This window comes from Salvelinus alpinus, chromosome 23 (assembly GCF_045679555.1).
Source record: "Salvelinus alpinus chromosome 23, SLU_Salpinus.1, whole genome shotgun sequence".
Lineage (NCBI taxonomy): Eukaryota > Metazoa > Chordata > Actinopteri > Salmoniformes > Salmonidae > Salvelinus > Salvelinus alpinus.
This window is the reverse complement of record NC_092108.1, coordinates 4,863,919-4,880,962: the sequence shown is the minus strand read 5'-3', so window position 1 is coordinate 4,880,962 and position 17,044 is coordinate 4,863,919. Positions and strand designations below refer to the sequence as shown.

The window sequence follows — 17,044 nt, the reverse complement described above, 5'->3', positions numbered from 1 at the left end:
TTGTAAGAACAATAATCCAAAAAAAACAGAGTCCATTTATTTATGAAATATATTTATTTTTCAGTTGTATATGTTTTGCAACAACAACAAAAAATCCGTTTTGCGTCTAATGTGAGAATGTAGACTAGGCTCATTCAGACAGTATCTACAGTACCTCAGTGATCAGGCTACATGGATACACACTCCTCGCCCCCCCAAAACAAACTCATCCGGAAGGAGGAGTGGAGTTTACTCTCCATTCGAGGACACACGGGGTTCAGACCGCAATGAATTAACTCTGACGGAATACGGTTGGATTCTTGTGTAGTACAGGAAGGAGCTTGCTCATCAATACACTATTTTATTCATTCGCAGGTTGTCCTATGTCGTTTTGGAGAGACACAGGAAAAACATGTAGGTAACTTCTGAAGCCGACATTTCTTCTCTTGGAATAGAAGACGAGGCGCACTTCAACTTCGGATTGGTTCGGGAGGAAAGTCGTTCGCTGCTTTGAAGCGTACCAAACTAAGTAATTCAATTATTCTTTGCGGTGACGAAAATTGAGTTTGAATACATTTAAATCGATATCTTCCACACACACACCGCTATTTTGTCTGATGTTTTGGACGGATATCACTGAGCCGAAACTATGGCGATAGAATGTTGGATTCCGTCACGGATTTGACTAAGGACGCGCCGCCGATAAAGGAATAGCAAATCTTCAGAGAAACAAAACCTCGTCGCTGTTTACAAAGTCTGAAGGAATGGAGCCTCCCATAGTATTACTGCTTATGACAGTTTTCGGTAAGACATTTTAAAATATATGTTTACTGAAATACTATTACAGTGGTTCCTTATCTAATCATGCTTTTGAAGTAACTATAATTTATCATTTTTAAATGTAATATTAATTTTAATTGGAGTTAATATGAAATACGCTTTAGGAATATAAGTGTGTGCAGTTGATAAATGATCAGTTGATACATCTGGTTTCCCACTACTATAATTACTAGACGTTATGGACCAGTGGTATTCAACTCTTACCCTACACGTTCCCCGGGGACGCCTGCTGGTTTTCTGTTCTGATAGTTATCTATACCTACCCACCCACCCACCCACCTACCCACCTACCCACCTACCCACCTACCTACCTACCTACCTACCTACCTACCTACCTACCCACCCACCCACCTGTTGTCCCAGGTCTAAATCAGTCCCTGATTAGAGGGGAACAATGACAACAAGCAGTGGAACTGGGGGTTCTAGGTCCAGAGTTGAGTTTGAGGGTTCTAGACCCTCCATATACGGCCAAACTATGTACATATAGTTCAACTATTTTCAACATGTGTTTTCCTCTATAGGCCTAATATGACATATTATAATGATACAAATACCCATGAGTGGAAAAGTTGTCACCAGAACTTCCCACAGAGAGCAGAGTATTTGGTAGTGACATGTTTGGCCACATTGGTGGGCATATTTGAGGCAGAGAATGCAATATAGCGTAGCCATTGGCAACAGGGCAGATGAACACAGCGGGAGACTTAGGGCCTGATTACTGTAGACATTCCTACTGGGGCTCATTCACACCACTACACACACACACACCACTACACACACACACACCACTAAACACACACACACACACACACACACCACTACACACACACACACACACACACACACACCACTACACACACACACACACACACCACTACACACACACACACACCACTACACACACACACCACTACACACCACTACACACACACACCACTACACACACACACCACTACACACACACCACTACACACACACACACCCCTACACACACCACTACACACACCACTACACACACACACCCCTACACACACCACTACTACACACACACCCCTACACACACCACTACACACACCACCACTACACACACACCCCTACACACACCACTACACACACCACTACACACACACACACCCCTACACACACACACACCCCTACACACACCACTACACACACACACACCCCTACACACACCACTACACACACCACTACACACACACACACACACACCACTACACACACACACACCCCTACACACACCACTACACACACCACTACACACACACACACCACTACACACACACACACCACTACACACACCACTACACACACCACTACTACACACACACACACACACACACACACACACACACACACACACACACACACACACACACACACACACACACCACTACTATACACACACACACACACACACCACTACACACACACCACTACACACACCACTATACACACCACTACACACACCACTACTATACATACACACACACACACACCACTACACACACACACACCACTACACACACCACTACTACACACACACCACTACACACACCACTACACACACACACACCACTACTATACACACACCACCACACACACACACACACACACACACACACACACACACACACACACACACACACACACACACACACACACCACACACCACTATACACACACCACTATACACACACCACTACACACACACCACTATACACACACCACTATACACACACACACACCACTATACACACACCACTACACACACACACACACACACACCACTACACACACACACCACTATACACATACCACTACACACACACACACACACACCACTATACACACACCACTACACACACACACACACCACTATACACACACCACTACACACACCACTACACACACACCACTATACACATATCACTACACACACACACCACTACTATACACACACCACTACACACACACCACTATACACACACCACTACACACACACACACCCCTACACACACCACTACACACACCACTACACACACACACCCCTACACACACCACTACTACACACACACCCCTACACACACCACTACACACACCACCACTACACACACACCCCCACACACACCACTACACACACACACACACACCACTACACACACACACCACTACACACCACTACACACACACACCACTACACACACACACCACTACACACACACCACTACACACACACACACCCCTACACACACCACTACACACACCACTACACACACACACCCCTACACACACCACTACTACACACACACCCCTACACACACCACTACACACACCACCACTACACACACACCCCTACACACACCACTACACACACCACTACACACACACACACCCCTACACACACACACACCCCTACACACACCACTACACACACACACACCCCTACACACACCACTACACACACCACTACACACACACACACACACACCACTACACACACACACACCCCTACACACACCACTACACACACCACTACACACACACACACCACTACACACACCACTACACACACCACTACTACACACACACACACACACACACACACACACACACACACACACACACACACACACACACACACACACACACACACACACACACACACACACTACTATACACACACACACACACACACCACTACACACACACCACTACACACACCACTATACACACCACTACACACACCACTACTATACATACACACACACACACACCACTACACACACACACACCACTACACACACCACTACTACACACACACCACTACACACACCACTACACACACACACACCACTACTATACACACACCACCACACACACACACACACACACACACACACACACACACACACACACACACACACACACACACACACACACACACCACACACCACTATACACACACCACTATACACACACCACTACACACACACCACTATACACACACCACTATACACACACACACACCACTATACACACACCACTACACACACACACACACACACACCACTACACACACACACCACTATACACATACCACTACACACACACACACACACACCACTATACACACACCACTACACACACACACACACCACTATACACACACCACTACACACACCACTACACACACACCACTATACACATATCACTACACACACACACCACTACTATACACACACCACTACACACACACCACTATACACACACCACTATACACACACCACTATACACACACCACTATACACACACACCACTATACACACACACACCACTACTATACACACACCACTATACACACCACTACACTACACACACACACACCCCTACACACACCACTACACACACCACTACTATACACACACCACTACACACACCCCTACACTACACACACACACACACACACACACACCCCTACACACACCACTACACACATCACTACACACACACACCACTACACACACACACCACTACTATACACACACCACTATACACACCACTACACTACACACACACACACACCCCTACACACACCACTACACACACACCACTACACACACACCACTATACACACCACTACCCACACGACCACACACACCACTACACACACACACACCACTACACACCACTACACACACACAGCACTACACACACACCACTATACACACACACACCCACACACCACTACACACACACACCACTATACACACATCACTATACACACAAACCACTACACACCACTACACACACACACGACTACACACACTAGATTACTGGAATAGAACTGACTCGTTCCATCTGCTGGCTATGACAGTACGGACAATGAAGCCAAAGACTTGGCCAGGACTTCAAATGATCTGCGAGATAAAATATATATTTTAGAATCCACTTATCCTTAAGTGTGTTGAAGTGAAACTAACATTCAATTAACTGGGGCGTTATTGTAGTCTTTCCCTACAGCTGTAAAACCAGGCTGTCAGACTGGATCAGTGTAGACTGTAACACCAGGCTGTCAGACTGGATCAGTGTCAGCTGTAACACCAGGCTGTCAGACTGGATCAGTGTAGGCTGTAAAACCAGGCTGTCAGACTGGATCAGTGTCAGCTTTAACACCAGGCTGTCAGACTGGATCAGTGTTGGCTGTAACACCAGGCTGTCAGACTGGATCAGTGTCAGCTGTAAAACCAGGCTGTCAGACTGGATCAGTGTAGGCTGTAAAACCAGGCTGTCAGACTGGATCAGTGTCAGCTGTAACACCAGGCTGTCAGACTGGATCAGTGTAGGCTGTAAAACCAGGCTGTCAGACTGGATCAGTGTAGGCTGTAAAACCAGGCTGTCAGACTGGATCAGTGTAGGCTGTAAAACCAGGCTGTCAGACTGGATCAGTGTCAGCTGTAACACCAGGCTGTCAGACTGGATCAGTGTAGGCTGTAAAACCAGGCTGTCAGACTGGATCAGTGTAGGCTGTAAAACCAGGCTGTCAGACTGGATCAGTGTCAGCTGTAACACCAGGCTGTCAGACTGGATCAATGTAGGCTGTAAAACCAGGCTGTCAGACTGGATCAGTGTCAGCTGTAACACCAGGCTGTCAGACTGGATCAGTGTCAGCTGTAACACCAGGCTGTCAGACTGGATCAATGTAGGCTGTAAAACCAGGCTGTCAGACTGGATCAGTGTCAGCTGTAACACCAGGCTGTCAGACTGGATCAGTGTCAGCTGTAACACCAGGCTGTCAGACTGGATCAGTGTAGGCTGTAACACCAGGCTGTCAGACTGGATCAGTGTAGACTGTAGAAATAGGCTGTCAGACTGGATCAGTGTCAGCTGTAACACCAGGCTGTCAGACTGGATCAGTGTAGACTGTAAAACCAGGCTGTCAGACTGGATCAGTGTAGGCTGTAAAACCAGGCTGTCAGACTGGATCAGTGTCAGCTGTAACACCAGGCTGTCAGACTGGATCAGTGTAGGCTGTAAAACCAGGCTGTCAGACTGGATCAGTGTCAGCTGTAACACCAGGCTGTCAGACTGGATCAGTGTCGACTGTAACACCAGGCTGTCAGACTGGATCAGTGTAGCCTGTAAAACCAGGCTGTCAGACTGGATCAATGTCAGCTGTAAAACCAGGCTGTCAGACTGGATCAGTGTAGGCTGTAAAACCAGGCTGTCAGACTGGATCAGTGTAGACTGTAGAACCAGACTGTCAGACTGGATCAGTGTAGACTGTAGAACTAGGCTGTCAGACTGGATCAGTGTAGACTGTAGAACCAGGCTGTCAGACTGGATCAGTGTAGACTGTAGAACCAGGCTGTCAGACTGGATCAGTGTCAGCTGTAGAACCAGGCTGTCAGACTGGATCAGTGTAGACTGTAGAACCAGGGTGTCAGACTGGATCAGTGTAGACTGTAGAACCAGGCTGTCAGACTGGATCAGTGTAAACTGTAGAACCAGGCTGTCAGACTGGATCTGTGTCGGCTGTAAGATACTTAAGATACTGTTTGCAGTGGATGTGAGCTTTGACTAGAAGCCAGTGGAGTGTGCTGAGGAGTGGGGTGACATGAGAGAACTTGGGACGGTTGAACACCAGGCGGGTTGCAGCGTTCTGGATAAGTTGAAGTGGTTTGATGGCAGAAGCGCGGAACCCAGCCAACAGAGAGTTGCAGTAGTCCAGACAGGAGATGACAAGCGCCCCTGGATTAGATCCTGCGCCACTTCCTGTTTGAGGTAGGGAGCGAGTCACTGCCTTGATGTTTGCAGAGAACGACAGAGTGTTGTCCAGGGTCACATTAAGGTTCTTTGCTCTCTGGGAGGGAGACACTGGAGTTGTCAACCATGATGGAGAGGTCTTGAAGCGGGGCAGGCCTTCCCCGGGAGGAAGAGCAGCTCTGTCTTGTCAAGGTTGAGCTTGTGGTGGTGGGCCGACATCCAAGCTGGGATATCTGCCAGCCACTTAGAGATGCATGTCGCCACCTGGATATCAGAAGGGAGGGGGGGAGAAAAGTAGTTGATTGTCATTCTCACAGCAGTAATAGGAGAGACCATGTGAGGATATGACAGAGCTGAGTGACTTGGTGTATAGAGAGAAGAGGAGAGGTCCATTCTCATAGCAGTGATAGGAGAGACCATTTGAGGATATGACAGAGCTGAGTGACTTGGTGTATAGAGAGAAGAGGAGAGGGCCATTCTCATAGCAGTGATAGGAGAGACCATTTGAGGATATGACAGAGCTGAGTGACTTGGTATATAGAGAGAAGAGGAGAGGGCCTAGAACGGAGCCCTGGGGGACACCAGTAGTGAGAGTACGAGGTGCAGACACAGATCCTCTCCACGCCACCTGGTAGGAGCGACCTGCCAGGCAGGGTGCAATCCAAGGTACTTTATTATCCATTTGGTTAGACTATGAACCAACGTTGTCTTTGATATATGATGTCGGAGGAGTTCTCAAAGCCAATGTTCACAACAGATGTGGAGTCCTCCAGCTCCAGCCCAGGCAGGCAGGGGTCCCAGTTGTGTTAGCTCAATGGTGGTGCTGGGCCAAACTACATGGGCCAATTGGAAATGTTCACTGCGGTTTGGATCTCTGCTAGGAGCGCTGTGGTTCTCTTTGATTTAGATAGAAACCAATGGGAAATGATTGGTAGAGGAGGAGGAAAAAGCCTAGTAAGAGAAAAAGAGGAAAGAGCCTGCCTTGCGGCCTCGGATAGCAGTGGCTTTAGATATAAGACTAATGAAGGAAGGGTTATGGACTTCTACATGAAAGAAACATAAACCTTGAACCCCCCCCCCCCCCACACACACACACAGATACAGCGCTAACATCATTCTGAGGAGGACAAATATGGACATTGGTGAGATTGCTGTAATTATGTGTAGTTATGATCAAAATAGATATTTTGTATAAAAGTCTTTGAAAGTGTTTCCCCCCCTGGTGTGAAAGTGTTTCCCCCTGGTGTCAAAGTGTTTCTCCCCTGGTGTCAAAGTGTTTCCCCCCTGGTGTCAAAGCGTTTCCCCCCTGGTGTCAAAGTGTTTCCCCCCTGGTGTCAAAGTGTTTTCCCCCTGGTGTCAAAGTGTTTCCCCCTGGTGTCAAAGCGTTTCCCCCCTGGTGTCAAAGCGTTTCCCCCCTGGTGTCAAAGCGTTTCCCCCCTGGTGTCAAAGCGTTTTCCCCCTGGTGTCAAAGCGTTTTCCCCCTGGTGTCAAAGTGTTTCCCCCTGGTGTCAAAGCGTTTCCCCCCTGGTGTCAAAGCGTTTTCCCCCTGGTGTCAAAGCGTTTTCCCCCTGGTGTCAAAGCGTTTTCCCCCTGGTGTCAAAGTGTTTTCCCCCTGGTGTCAAAGTGTTTTCCCCCTGGTGTCAAAGTGTTTCCCCCCTGGTTTGGAAGTGTTTCCCCCCTGGTTTGGAAGTGTTTCCCCCCTGGTGTGAAAGTGTTTCCCCCCTGGTGTGAAAGTGTTTCCCCCCTGGTTTGAAAGTGTTTCCCCCCTGGTTTGAAAGTGTTTCCCCCCTGGTTTGAAAGTGTTTCCCCCCTGGTGTGAAAGTGTTTCCCCCCTGGTTTGAAAGTGTTTCCCCCCTGGTGTGAAAGTGTTTCCCCCCTGGTTTGAAAGTGTTTCCCCCCTGGTTTGAAAGTGTTTCCCCCCTGGTTTGAAAGTGTTTCCCCCCTGGTGTCAAAGTGTTTCCCCCCTGGTGTCAAAGTGTTTCCCCCCCTGGTGTGAAAGTGTTTCCCCCCTGGTGTGAAAGTGTTTTCCCCCTGGTTTGAAAGTGTTTCCCCCCTGGTGTCAAAGTGTTTCCCCCCTGGTGTCAAAGTGTTTCCCCCCTGGTGTGAAAGTGTTTCCCCCCTGGTGTCAAAGTGTTTCCCCCCCTGGTGTGAAAGTGTTTCCCCCCCTGGTGTGAAAGTGTTTTCCCCCTGGTTTGAAAGTGTTTCCCCCCTGGTGTCAAAGTGTTTCCCCCCTGGTGTCAAAGTGTTTCCCCCCTGGTGTGAAAGTGTTTCCCCCCTGGTTTGAAAGTGTTTCCCCCCTGGTGTGAAAGTGTTTCCCCCCTGGTGTCAAAGTGTTTCCCCCCCTGGTGTGAAAGTGTTTCCCCCCCTGGTGTGAAAGTGTTTTCCCCCTGGTTTGAAAGTGTTTTCCCCCTGGTGTCAAAGTGTTTCCCCCCTGGTGTCAAAGTGTTTTCCCCCTGGTGTCAAAGTGTTTCCCCCCTGGTGTGAAAGTGTTTCCCCCCTGGTGTGAAAGTGTTTCCCCCCTGGTGTCAAAGTGTTTCCCCCCTGGTTTGAAAGTGTTTCCCCCTGGTGTCAAAGTGTTTCCCCCCTGGTGTGAAAGTGTTTCCCCCCTGGTGTGAAAGTGTTTCCCCCCTGGTTTGAAAGTGTTTTCCCCCTGGTGTCAAAGTGTTTCCCCCCTGGTGTCAAAGTGTTTCCCCCCTGGTGTGAAAGTGTTTTCCCCCTGGTTTGAAAGTGTTTCCCCCCTGGTGTCAAAGTGTTTCCCCCCTGGTGTCAAAGTGTTTTCCCCCTGGTGTCAAAGTGTTTCCCCCCTGGTGTGAAAGTGTTTCCCCCCTGGTGTCAAAGTGTTTCCCCCCCTGGTGTGAAAGTGTTTCCCCCCCTGGTGTGAAAGTGTTTCCCCCCCTGGTGTGAAAGTGTTTCCCCCCTGGTGTGAAAGTGTTTTCCCCCTGGTTTGAAAGTGTTTCCCCCCTGGTGTCAAAGTGTTTCCCCCCTGGTGTGAAAGTGTTTCCCCCCTGGTGTCAAAGTGTTTCCCCCCTGGTGTGAAAGTGTTTCCCCCCCTGGTGTGAAAGTGTTTCCCCCCTGGTGTGAAAGTGTTTCCCCCCTGGTTTGAAAGTGTTTCCCCCCTGGTTTGAAAGTGTTTCCCCCCTGGTGTCAAAGTGTTTCCCCCCTGGTGTCAAAGTGTTTCCCCCCCTGGTGTGAAAGTGTTTTCCCTCTGGTTTGAAAGTGTTTTCCCCCTGGTGTCAAAGTGTTTCCCCCCTGGTGTGAAAGTGTTTCCCCCCTGGTGTGAAAGTGTTTCCCCCCTGGTGTCAAAGTGTTTCCCCCCTGGTTTGAAAGTGTTTCCCCCCTGGTGTGAAAGTGTTTCCCCCCTGGTGTGAAAGTGTTTCCCCCCTGGTGTGAAAGTGTTTCCCCCCTGGTGTGAAAGTGTTTCCCCCCTGGTGTCAAAGTGTTTCCCCCCTGGTGTCAAAGTGTTTTCCCCCTGGTGTCAAAGTGTTTTCCCCCTGGTGTCAAAGTGTTTTCCCCCTGGTGTCAAAGTGTTTTCCCCCTGGTGTCAAAGTGTTTCCCCCCTGGTGTGAAAGTGTTTCCCCCCTGGTGTCAAAGTGTTTCCCCCCTGGTGTCAAAGTGTTTCCCCCCTGGTGTCAAAGTGTTTCCCCCCTGGTGTGAAAGTGTATGATGCAATAAACCACTTTACAAAATAAAATGGATTAACAGAGAATTAGACAATGTTGACTTATTTTCATGTTGAAGCCTGTCTCAAAATACAACACTGCCCCTTTATTAATTAGGACATGAGCTGTTTACCTAACTGGCTTTTCAAAAGGCACTTTGAAAAGTAGTCTACACGTTTTGTGCTCTTGTAGGAAGCAGTAACTCCCGCATTTCTGACCTACTTATCTATATTGATACTTATCTATAACCGGGCTGCTAATTTAGCAAAGCACATCAACAAATGTTCACACTCTGATCTGAAGTAATCTGAAAATCGCATTCACTTGCAGATGATCGAAAGACTCGTGGGTTAACCCCCCTTCAATAGAATTATACTCCGTTGCACTCTGGCTCGAGACGGACGGGAGCTAAACTGTTACACCTGACCTTCAAGTAAATACTTTACTCAACAGTACATGCCTGATGTCATTTATGGTTAGAAAGACTATTCTAAAGAGGTTGTCCACTTATCTGGGTAATACTTTTAAAGGTAACCTATATACAGTGTATATACATAAAAGTCAATGGTGGTTGGTGCCGTTTAAGATGAAGGAGGGCGATTATGTTTTTTAGGAGCATGGTCTTATTTCTATTACAGCGTATTGGATGACTGTCTATAACCGAGCTGTATTCCATTCACCCAGTTCAATGTAGCATCGATCGGTTTAGGCTACTACATTATACTCAAATTTTACCCATACCCATCGTTAGGTTGCTACAACCTAGCCAACGAATGGTCGAGAGAAATTTGTGTAAACAAGGTGGCAGACATTGACACATTCAATACCGCCTTGCACCCTCTTGCCTTCATTTAGCTGATCTCGGGTGTAATCATTAGTACAACAGTTGCAAACAAGAGTTTCTATTGGACAAATTCAGGTGTGTTTATCCCAGTTTTGTTCCGTTTGCTTAGGTTTAAGAAAAGTTTTTCAACAGAATCGGCGGAATGAATACACCCCTGATCACACGCTAACAGCCACATACTAACAGCGTGATCCCTTTGATCGTTGGATAATTCCTTCACGCATCTACGCGCTCTCCTCCTCTCACCTTTTCCCTTCGCTTGTGGACTTCAGTGCGCAACACATCAGCTGTCTTTGACCAGGCGAAAAAACCCTTTCCAAGCCAAACCTTCACATCATGACCGCTAACCGCTACACACAGCCTACGTCATTTTCACCATATTAGCTAACGTCAAGTAAACATAGCTCTTAAAACTAACGCGTTAATAAACCTGATACAATCATGCAGTACAGTGTACAGTTAGCAAGCAGTTTAGCAGTTACACCGGCGGGTCCCGGTGGCAATAAATTAAAAAAAATAAAAGTTTACCTTGACTTGGAAGAGTTCCAGTGTTGGATAGCCATAGCCAGCTAGGTAACATAACACCCCTCTGTCACAGCTGCTCCCGCTCCCCCTCTCTGGCGCTCGAGGACGCCAGGCGGCCCATTATTACGCACACCTGTCACTATCATTACACGCATCTGCACAATATTGGACTCACCTGGACTCCATTACTTTGTAGATTGCCCCCTCCTATATCTGTCTGCTCCTCAGTTTGTTCCCCGTGTCAGCACTATTGTCGTTATGTTTCCCCTGTCCAGACGCTGTCCTTGTTTGTTTCTTGTCCGTTGTTTATTAAATGTTCCCTCCCTGTACTTGCTTCTCGTCTCCCAGCGTCTGTCCTCACACCCTCTCTGTTTGAGCCGGGTGTTTGAGTAGGTTAAACTAGCTAGCTGCATTCACTAGCTAAGTAAGTTAAAAACATGAAATCTCTTTCTCCTTCTCTCTTGCTTCTCCTGCATTTTTTAAATAAATAAATTTGTTCAAAACTGTTCAACTATTGTCTTTATCTCTCTTTGAGTCAACTATTCTCCACATTTTATACACTGCGGTGCTAGCTAGCTGTAGCTTATGCTTTCAGTACTAGATTACTTCTCTGATCCTTTGATTGGGTCCCATTCTACAGTAGTCCCCATTCTACAGGAGTCCCCATTCTACAGTAGATCTCATTCTACAGGAGTCCCCATTCTACAGCAGATCTCATTCTACAGCAGATCCCCATTCTACAGTAGGTCCCCATTCTACAGTAGATCTCATTCTACAGTAGGTCCCCATTCTACAGTAGATCTCATTCTACGGTAGTCCCCATTCTACGGTAGTCCCCATTCTACGGTAGTCCCCATTCTACGGTAGGTCCCCATTCTACAGTAGGTCCCCATTCTACAGTAGGTCCCCATTCTACAGTAGGTCCCCATTCTACGGTAGTCCCCATTCTACGGTAGTCCCCATTCTACGGTAGTCCCCATTCTACGGTAGTCCCCATTCTACGGTAGTCCCCATTCTACAGTAGTCCCCATTCTACAGTAGTCCCCATTCTACAGTAGGTTCCATTCTACAGTAGTCCCCATTCTACAGTAGTCCCCATTCTACGGTACGTTCTATTCTACAGTAGTCCCCATTCTACAGTAGTTTACATTCTACGGTAGTCCCCATTCTACGGTAGTCCCCATTCTACGGTAGTCCCCATTCTACAGTAGGTCCACATTCTACAGTAGGTCCACATTCTACAGTAGGTCCACATTCTACAGTAGGTCCACATTCTACAGTAGTCCCCATTCTACAGTAGGTCCACATTCTACAGTACGTTCTATTCTACAGTAGTCCCCATTCTACAGTAGTCCCCATTCTACAGTAGGTCCACATTCTACAGTAGGTCCACATTCTACAGTAGTCCCCATTCTACAGTAGGTCCACATTCTACAGTAGTCCCCATTCTACAGTAGTCCCCATTCTACGGTACGTTCTATTCTACAGTAGTCCACATTCTACAGTAGGTCCACATTCTACAGTAGGTCCCCATTCTACAGTAGGTCCCCATTCTACAGTAGGTCTCCATTCTACAGTAGTCCCCATTCTACAGTAGTCCCCCTCTGATTCAGTCTGTATTTGTATAACATCCCAGCAGATTCCTCCTGGTCCAGATAAGGGCGGTGTCCCCAAATGGCAACCTGTGCACTACCTTTGACCAAGGCCCTATAGAACCCTATTCCCTACATAGTGCACTACCTTTGACCAAGGCCCTATAGAACCCTATTCCCTACATAGTGCACTACCTTTGGCCAAGGCCCTATAGAACCCTATTCCCTACATAGTGCACTACCTTTGACCAAGGCCCTATAGAACCCTATTCCCTACATAGTGCACTACCTTTGACCAAGGCCCATAGGGAAAGTAGCGCACGATGTAGGAGATAGGGTGTCATTTAGGACGCGAACAGCCGAGGTCTATAACATCCTCCCAGAGCGGTTTCCTCCATCCTCCCAGATCAGCTGTGGTGTAATCTGTAATCCACCATACCTGATCCATAGGACTCCATCCTCCCAGATCAACTGTACTGTAATCTGTAATCCACCATACCTGATTCATAGGACTCCATCCTCCCAGATCAGCTGTGCTGTAATCTGTAATCCACCATACCTGATTCATAGGACTCCATCCTCCCAGATCAGCTGTGCTGTAATCTGTAATCCACCATACCTGATTCATAGGACTCCATCCTCCCAGGTTTGGCTGTAGCGTGTGTGTGTGTGTGTGTGTGTGTGTGTGTGTGTGTGTGTGTGTGTGTGTGTGTGTGTGTGTGTGTGTGTGTGTGTGTGTGTGTGTGTGTGTGTGTGTGTGTGTGTGTGTGTGTGTGTGTGTGTGTGTGTGTGTGTGTGTGTGCGTGCGTAAGTGCGATAAGGTTGTCACTCCCAGGTTTGGCTGTAGCGTGTGTCTGTGTGTGTGTGTGTGTGTGTGTGTGTGTGTGTGTGTGTGTGTGTGTGTGTGTGTGTGTGCGTAAGTGCGATAAGGTTGTTCCTCCCAGTTTTGGCTGTAGTAGAAGGATGTCTGTTTTACCTCAGAATCTGATGGTCTCCTGAGCCTTGTGTTTCCCTCCTCTTGTCATTGAGAGGAAATCCCATTGAATACCTTTACCTTCACTGAATCTTGATGGAGGCGTGTGCGTACATATGTGTGTCTGTGTGTCAGACGTTTGTACTGTAGACCTAACAGTTCCTCTCGCATTCATTCAACATGCAGTAATTCCTCTCTGACTTAAGGATTTCTGGATAAGAAAGTATTTACACCATACAGAGCATTTGGAAAGTATTCAGACCCCTTTTCTTTCTCCACTTTTTGTTACGTTAGACTTTTTTACTCAGCAATATGCACACAATACCCCAATAATGACAAAGCGAAAACAGGGTTTTAGAAATGTTTGTACATTTATTAAAATAAAAACGCTGAAATATCCCATTTACGTAAGTATTCAGACTCTTTACTATGAGACTCGAAATTGAGCTCAGGTGCATCCTGTTTCCATTGATCATCCTTGAGATGTTTCTACAACTTGATTGGAGTCCACCTGTGGTAAATTCTATTGATTGGACATGATTTGGAAAGGCACAGACCTGTCTATATAAAGGTCCCACAGTTGACAGTGCATGTCAGAGCAAAAACCAAGCGATGACGTCGAAGGAATTGTCCGTAGAGCTCCGAGACAGGATTGTGTCAAGGCACAGATCTGAGGAAGGTTACCAAAACATTTCTGCAGCATTGAAGGTCCCCAAGAACACAGTGGCCGCCCGGCCAAACTGAGCAATCAGGGGAGAAGGGCCTTGGTCAGGGAGGTGACCAAGAACCCGATGGTCACTTTGACAGAGCTCCAGAGTTCCTCTGTGGAGATGGGAGAATCTTCCAGAAGGACAACCATCTCTGCAGCACTCCGCCAATAAGGCCTTTATGGTAGAGTGGACAGATGGAAGCCACTCCTCAGTAAAAGGCACATGACAGCCCGCTTGGAGTTTGCCAAAAGGCACCTAAAGACTCTCAGACCATTAGAAACAAGACTCTCTGGTCTGTTGAAACCAAGATTTAACTCTTTGGCCTGAATGCCAAGCATCATGTCTAGAGGAAACCTGGCACCATCCCTACGGTGAAGCATGGTGGTGGCAGCATCATGCTGTGGGGATGTTTTTCAGCGGCAGGGACTGGGAGACTAGTCAGGATCGAGGCAAAGATGAATGGAGCAAAGTACAGAGAGATCCTTGAAGAAAACCTGCTCCAGAGAGCTCAGGACCTCAGACTGGGGTGAAGGTTCACCTTCCAACAGGACAACGACACAAAGCACACAGCCAAGACAACGCAAGAGTGGCTTCAGGACAAGTCTCTGAATGTCCTTGAGTGGCCCAGCCAGAGCCCGGACTTGAACCCGATCGAACATCTCTAGAGATACCTGACAATATCTGTGCAGCGATGCTCCTTACACAACCTGACAGAGCTTGAGAGGATCTGCAGAGAAGAATGGGAGAAACTCCTCAAATACAGGTGTGCCAAGCTTGTAGCGTCATACCGAAGAAGACTCGAGGCTGTAATTGCTGCCAAAGGTGCTTCAACAAAGTACTGAGTAAAGGGTCTGAATACTTATGTAAATGTGATATCTGTTTTTTTATTATGAATAAATTAGCCCAAAATTCTAAAAACCTGTTTTTGCTTTGTCATTATGGGGTATTGTGATGTCATTATGGGGTATTGTGATGTCATTATGGGGTATTGTGATGTCATTATGGGGTATTGTGATGTCATTATGGGGTATTGTGATGTCATTATGGGGTATTGTGATGTCATTATGGGGTATTGTGTGTAGATTGATGAAGTGAAAAAAACTATTAAATCCATTTTAGAATACGGTTGTAAAATATGTGGAAAAAGTCAAGGGATCTGAAAACTTTCCAAAATGACTGTAACACATCTCTCCAGGTCTCCCCAGACTAACTCACACACACACACCCCACCCCCCGCCCCGGGTGTTTTATGGTATTCTGAGTCCGAAAACAATTCTGTTCAGGGCTTTTCCTCTGGAAGGAGGAGGCTGGCTGGGGCATACACGCTCACACACTTATTGGGTTCCTCTTATTTTAATGTATCCTGTTTCTGTTCTACCTTTATGTTATTTTTAGTACCACATTGTTATTGATTAATGTATTGTTGGGTTTAGAGATTGCAAGAAAGGTATTTATTTGTATTTGTACACGTGACATTAAAACTTTGGGGGACGTGAATGGGCTGCAGGTGCAAACCTTCCAGACAGACAGAGACACATTCGCTGGCGGAGAGAGGAGATCTGTGAAGTGCAAAGTGATCTCCTTGACACGGCCCCAGTGTGTGTGTGTGTGTGTGTGTGTGTGTGTGTGTGTGTGTGTGTGTGTGTGTGTGTGTAACCAGCGAGCAAACACTGACAGCGTTCCTAATGCTTAGCACCGCTCCGGTATTCATATCTACCAGTAGTCTATCAACCAAGCCACTCCAGATCCAAGGTAAAATTCAACGTTCGTCCAGGTCCCCAGGATGTTTGGAGATGTATTTTAAAAAAATGTCCAGAGGCAATGGTGAGCGCTATTACTATCCAGTAGGCTAGCTCCGTGTGTATTGTGTATGAATTATCCTTAATAATACAGTAGTGTTACTGTAATGAACTGTGTGCATGAGTATAACCAGATAGGAAACCAGCTTGATATAACCACAGCTGAATTACAAGGGGTTTTAAAGAAGGATATTACCAGGCAAGTCATGTCTGGTAAAACATATTTAAATCAAAGTCCTCATATTTCAAGGCTGATCTTGTGATATTACAGTATTTAAGGTAAAGTCTTCATATTTCAAGGCTGTTCTTGTGATATTACAGTATTTACGGTAAAGTCTT

General features: G+C 47.0%; 1 protein-coding gene across 1 annotated transcript in view; it reads left to right on the top strand.

The window, feature by feature from the left end:
* Positions 1-483: 483 nt before the first annotated feature.
* Positions 484-17,044, top strand: part of LOC139550106 (protein APCDD1-like) — a 36,317-nt gene continuing 19,756 nt past the window's right edge. The window contains exon 1 of the mRNA XM_071360738.1: positions 484-783. Coding sequence (XP_071216839.1) covers positions 744-783 — 40 coding nt within the window. The 5' untranslated portion in view covers positions 484-743. The remainder of the gene's footprint in view (positions 784-17,044) is intronic.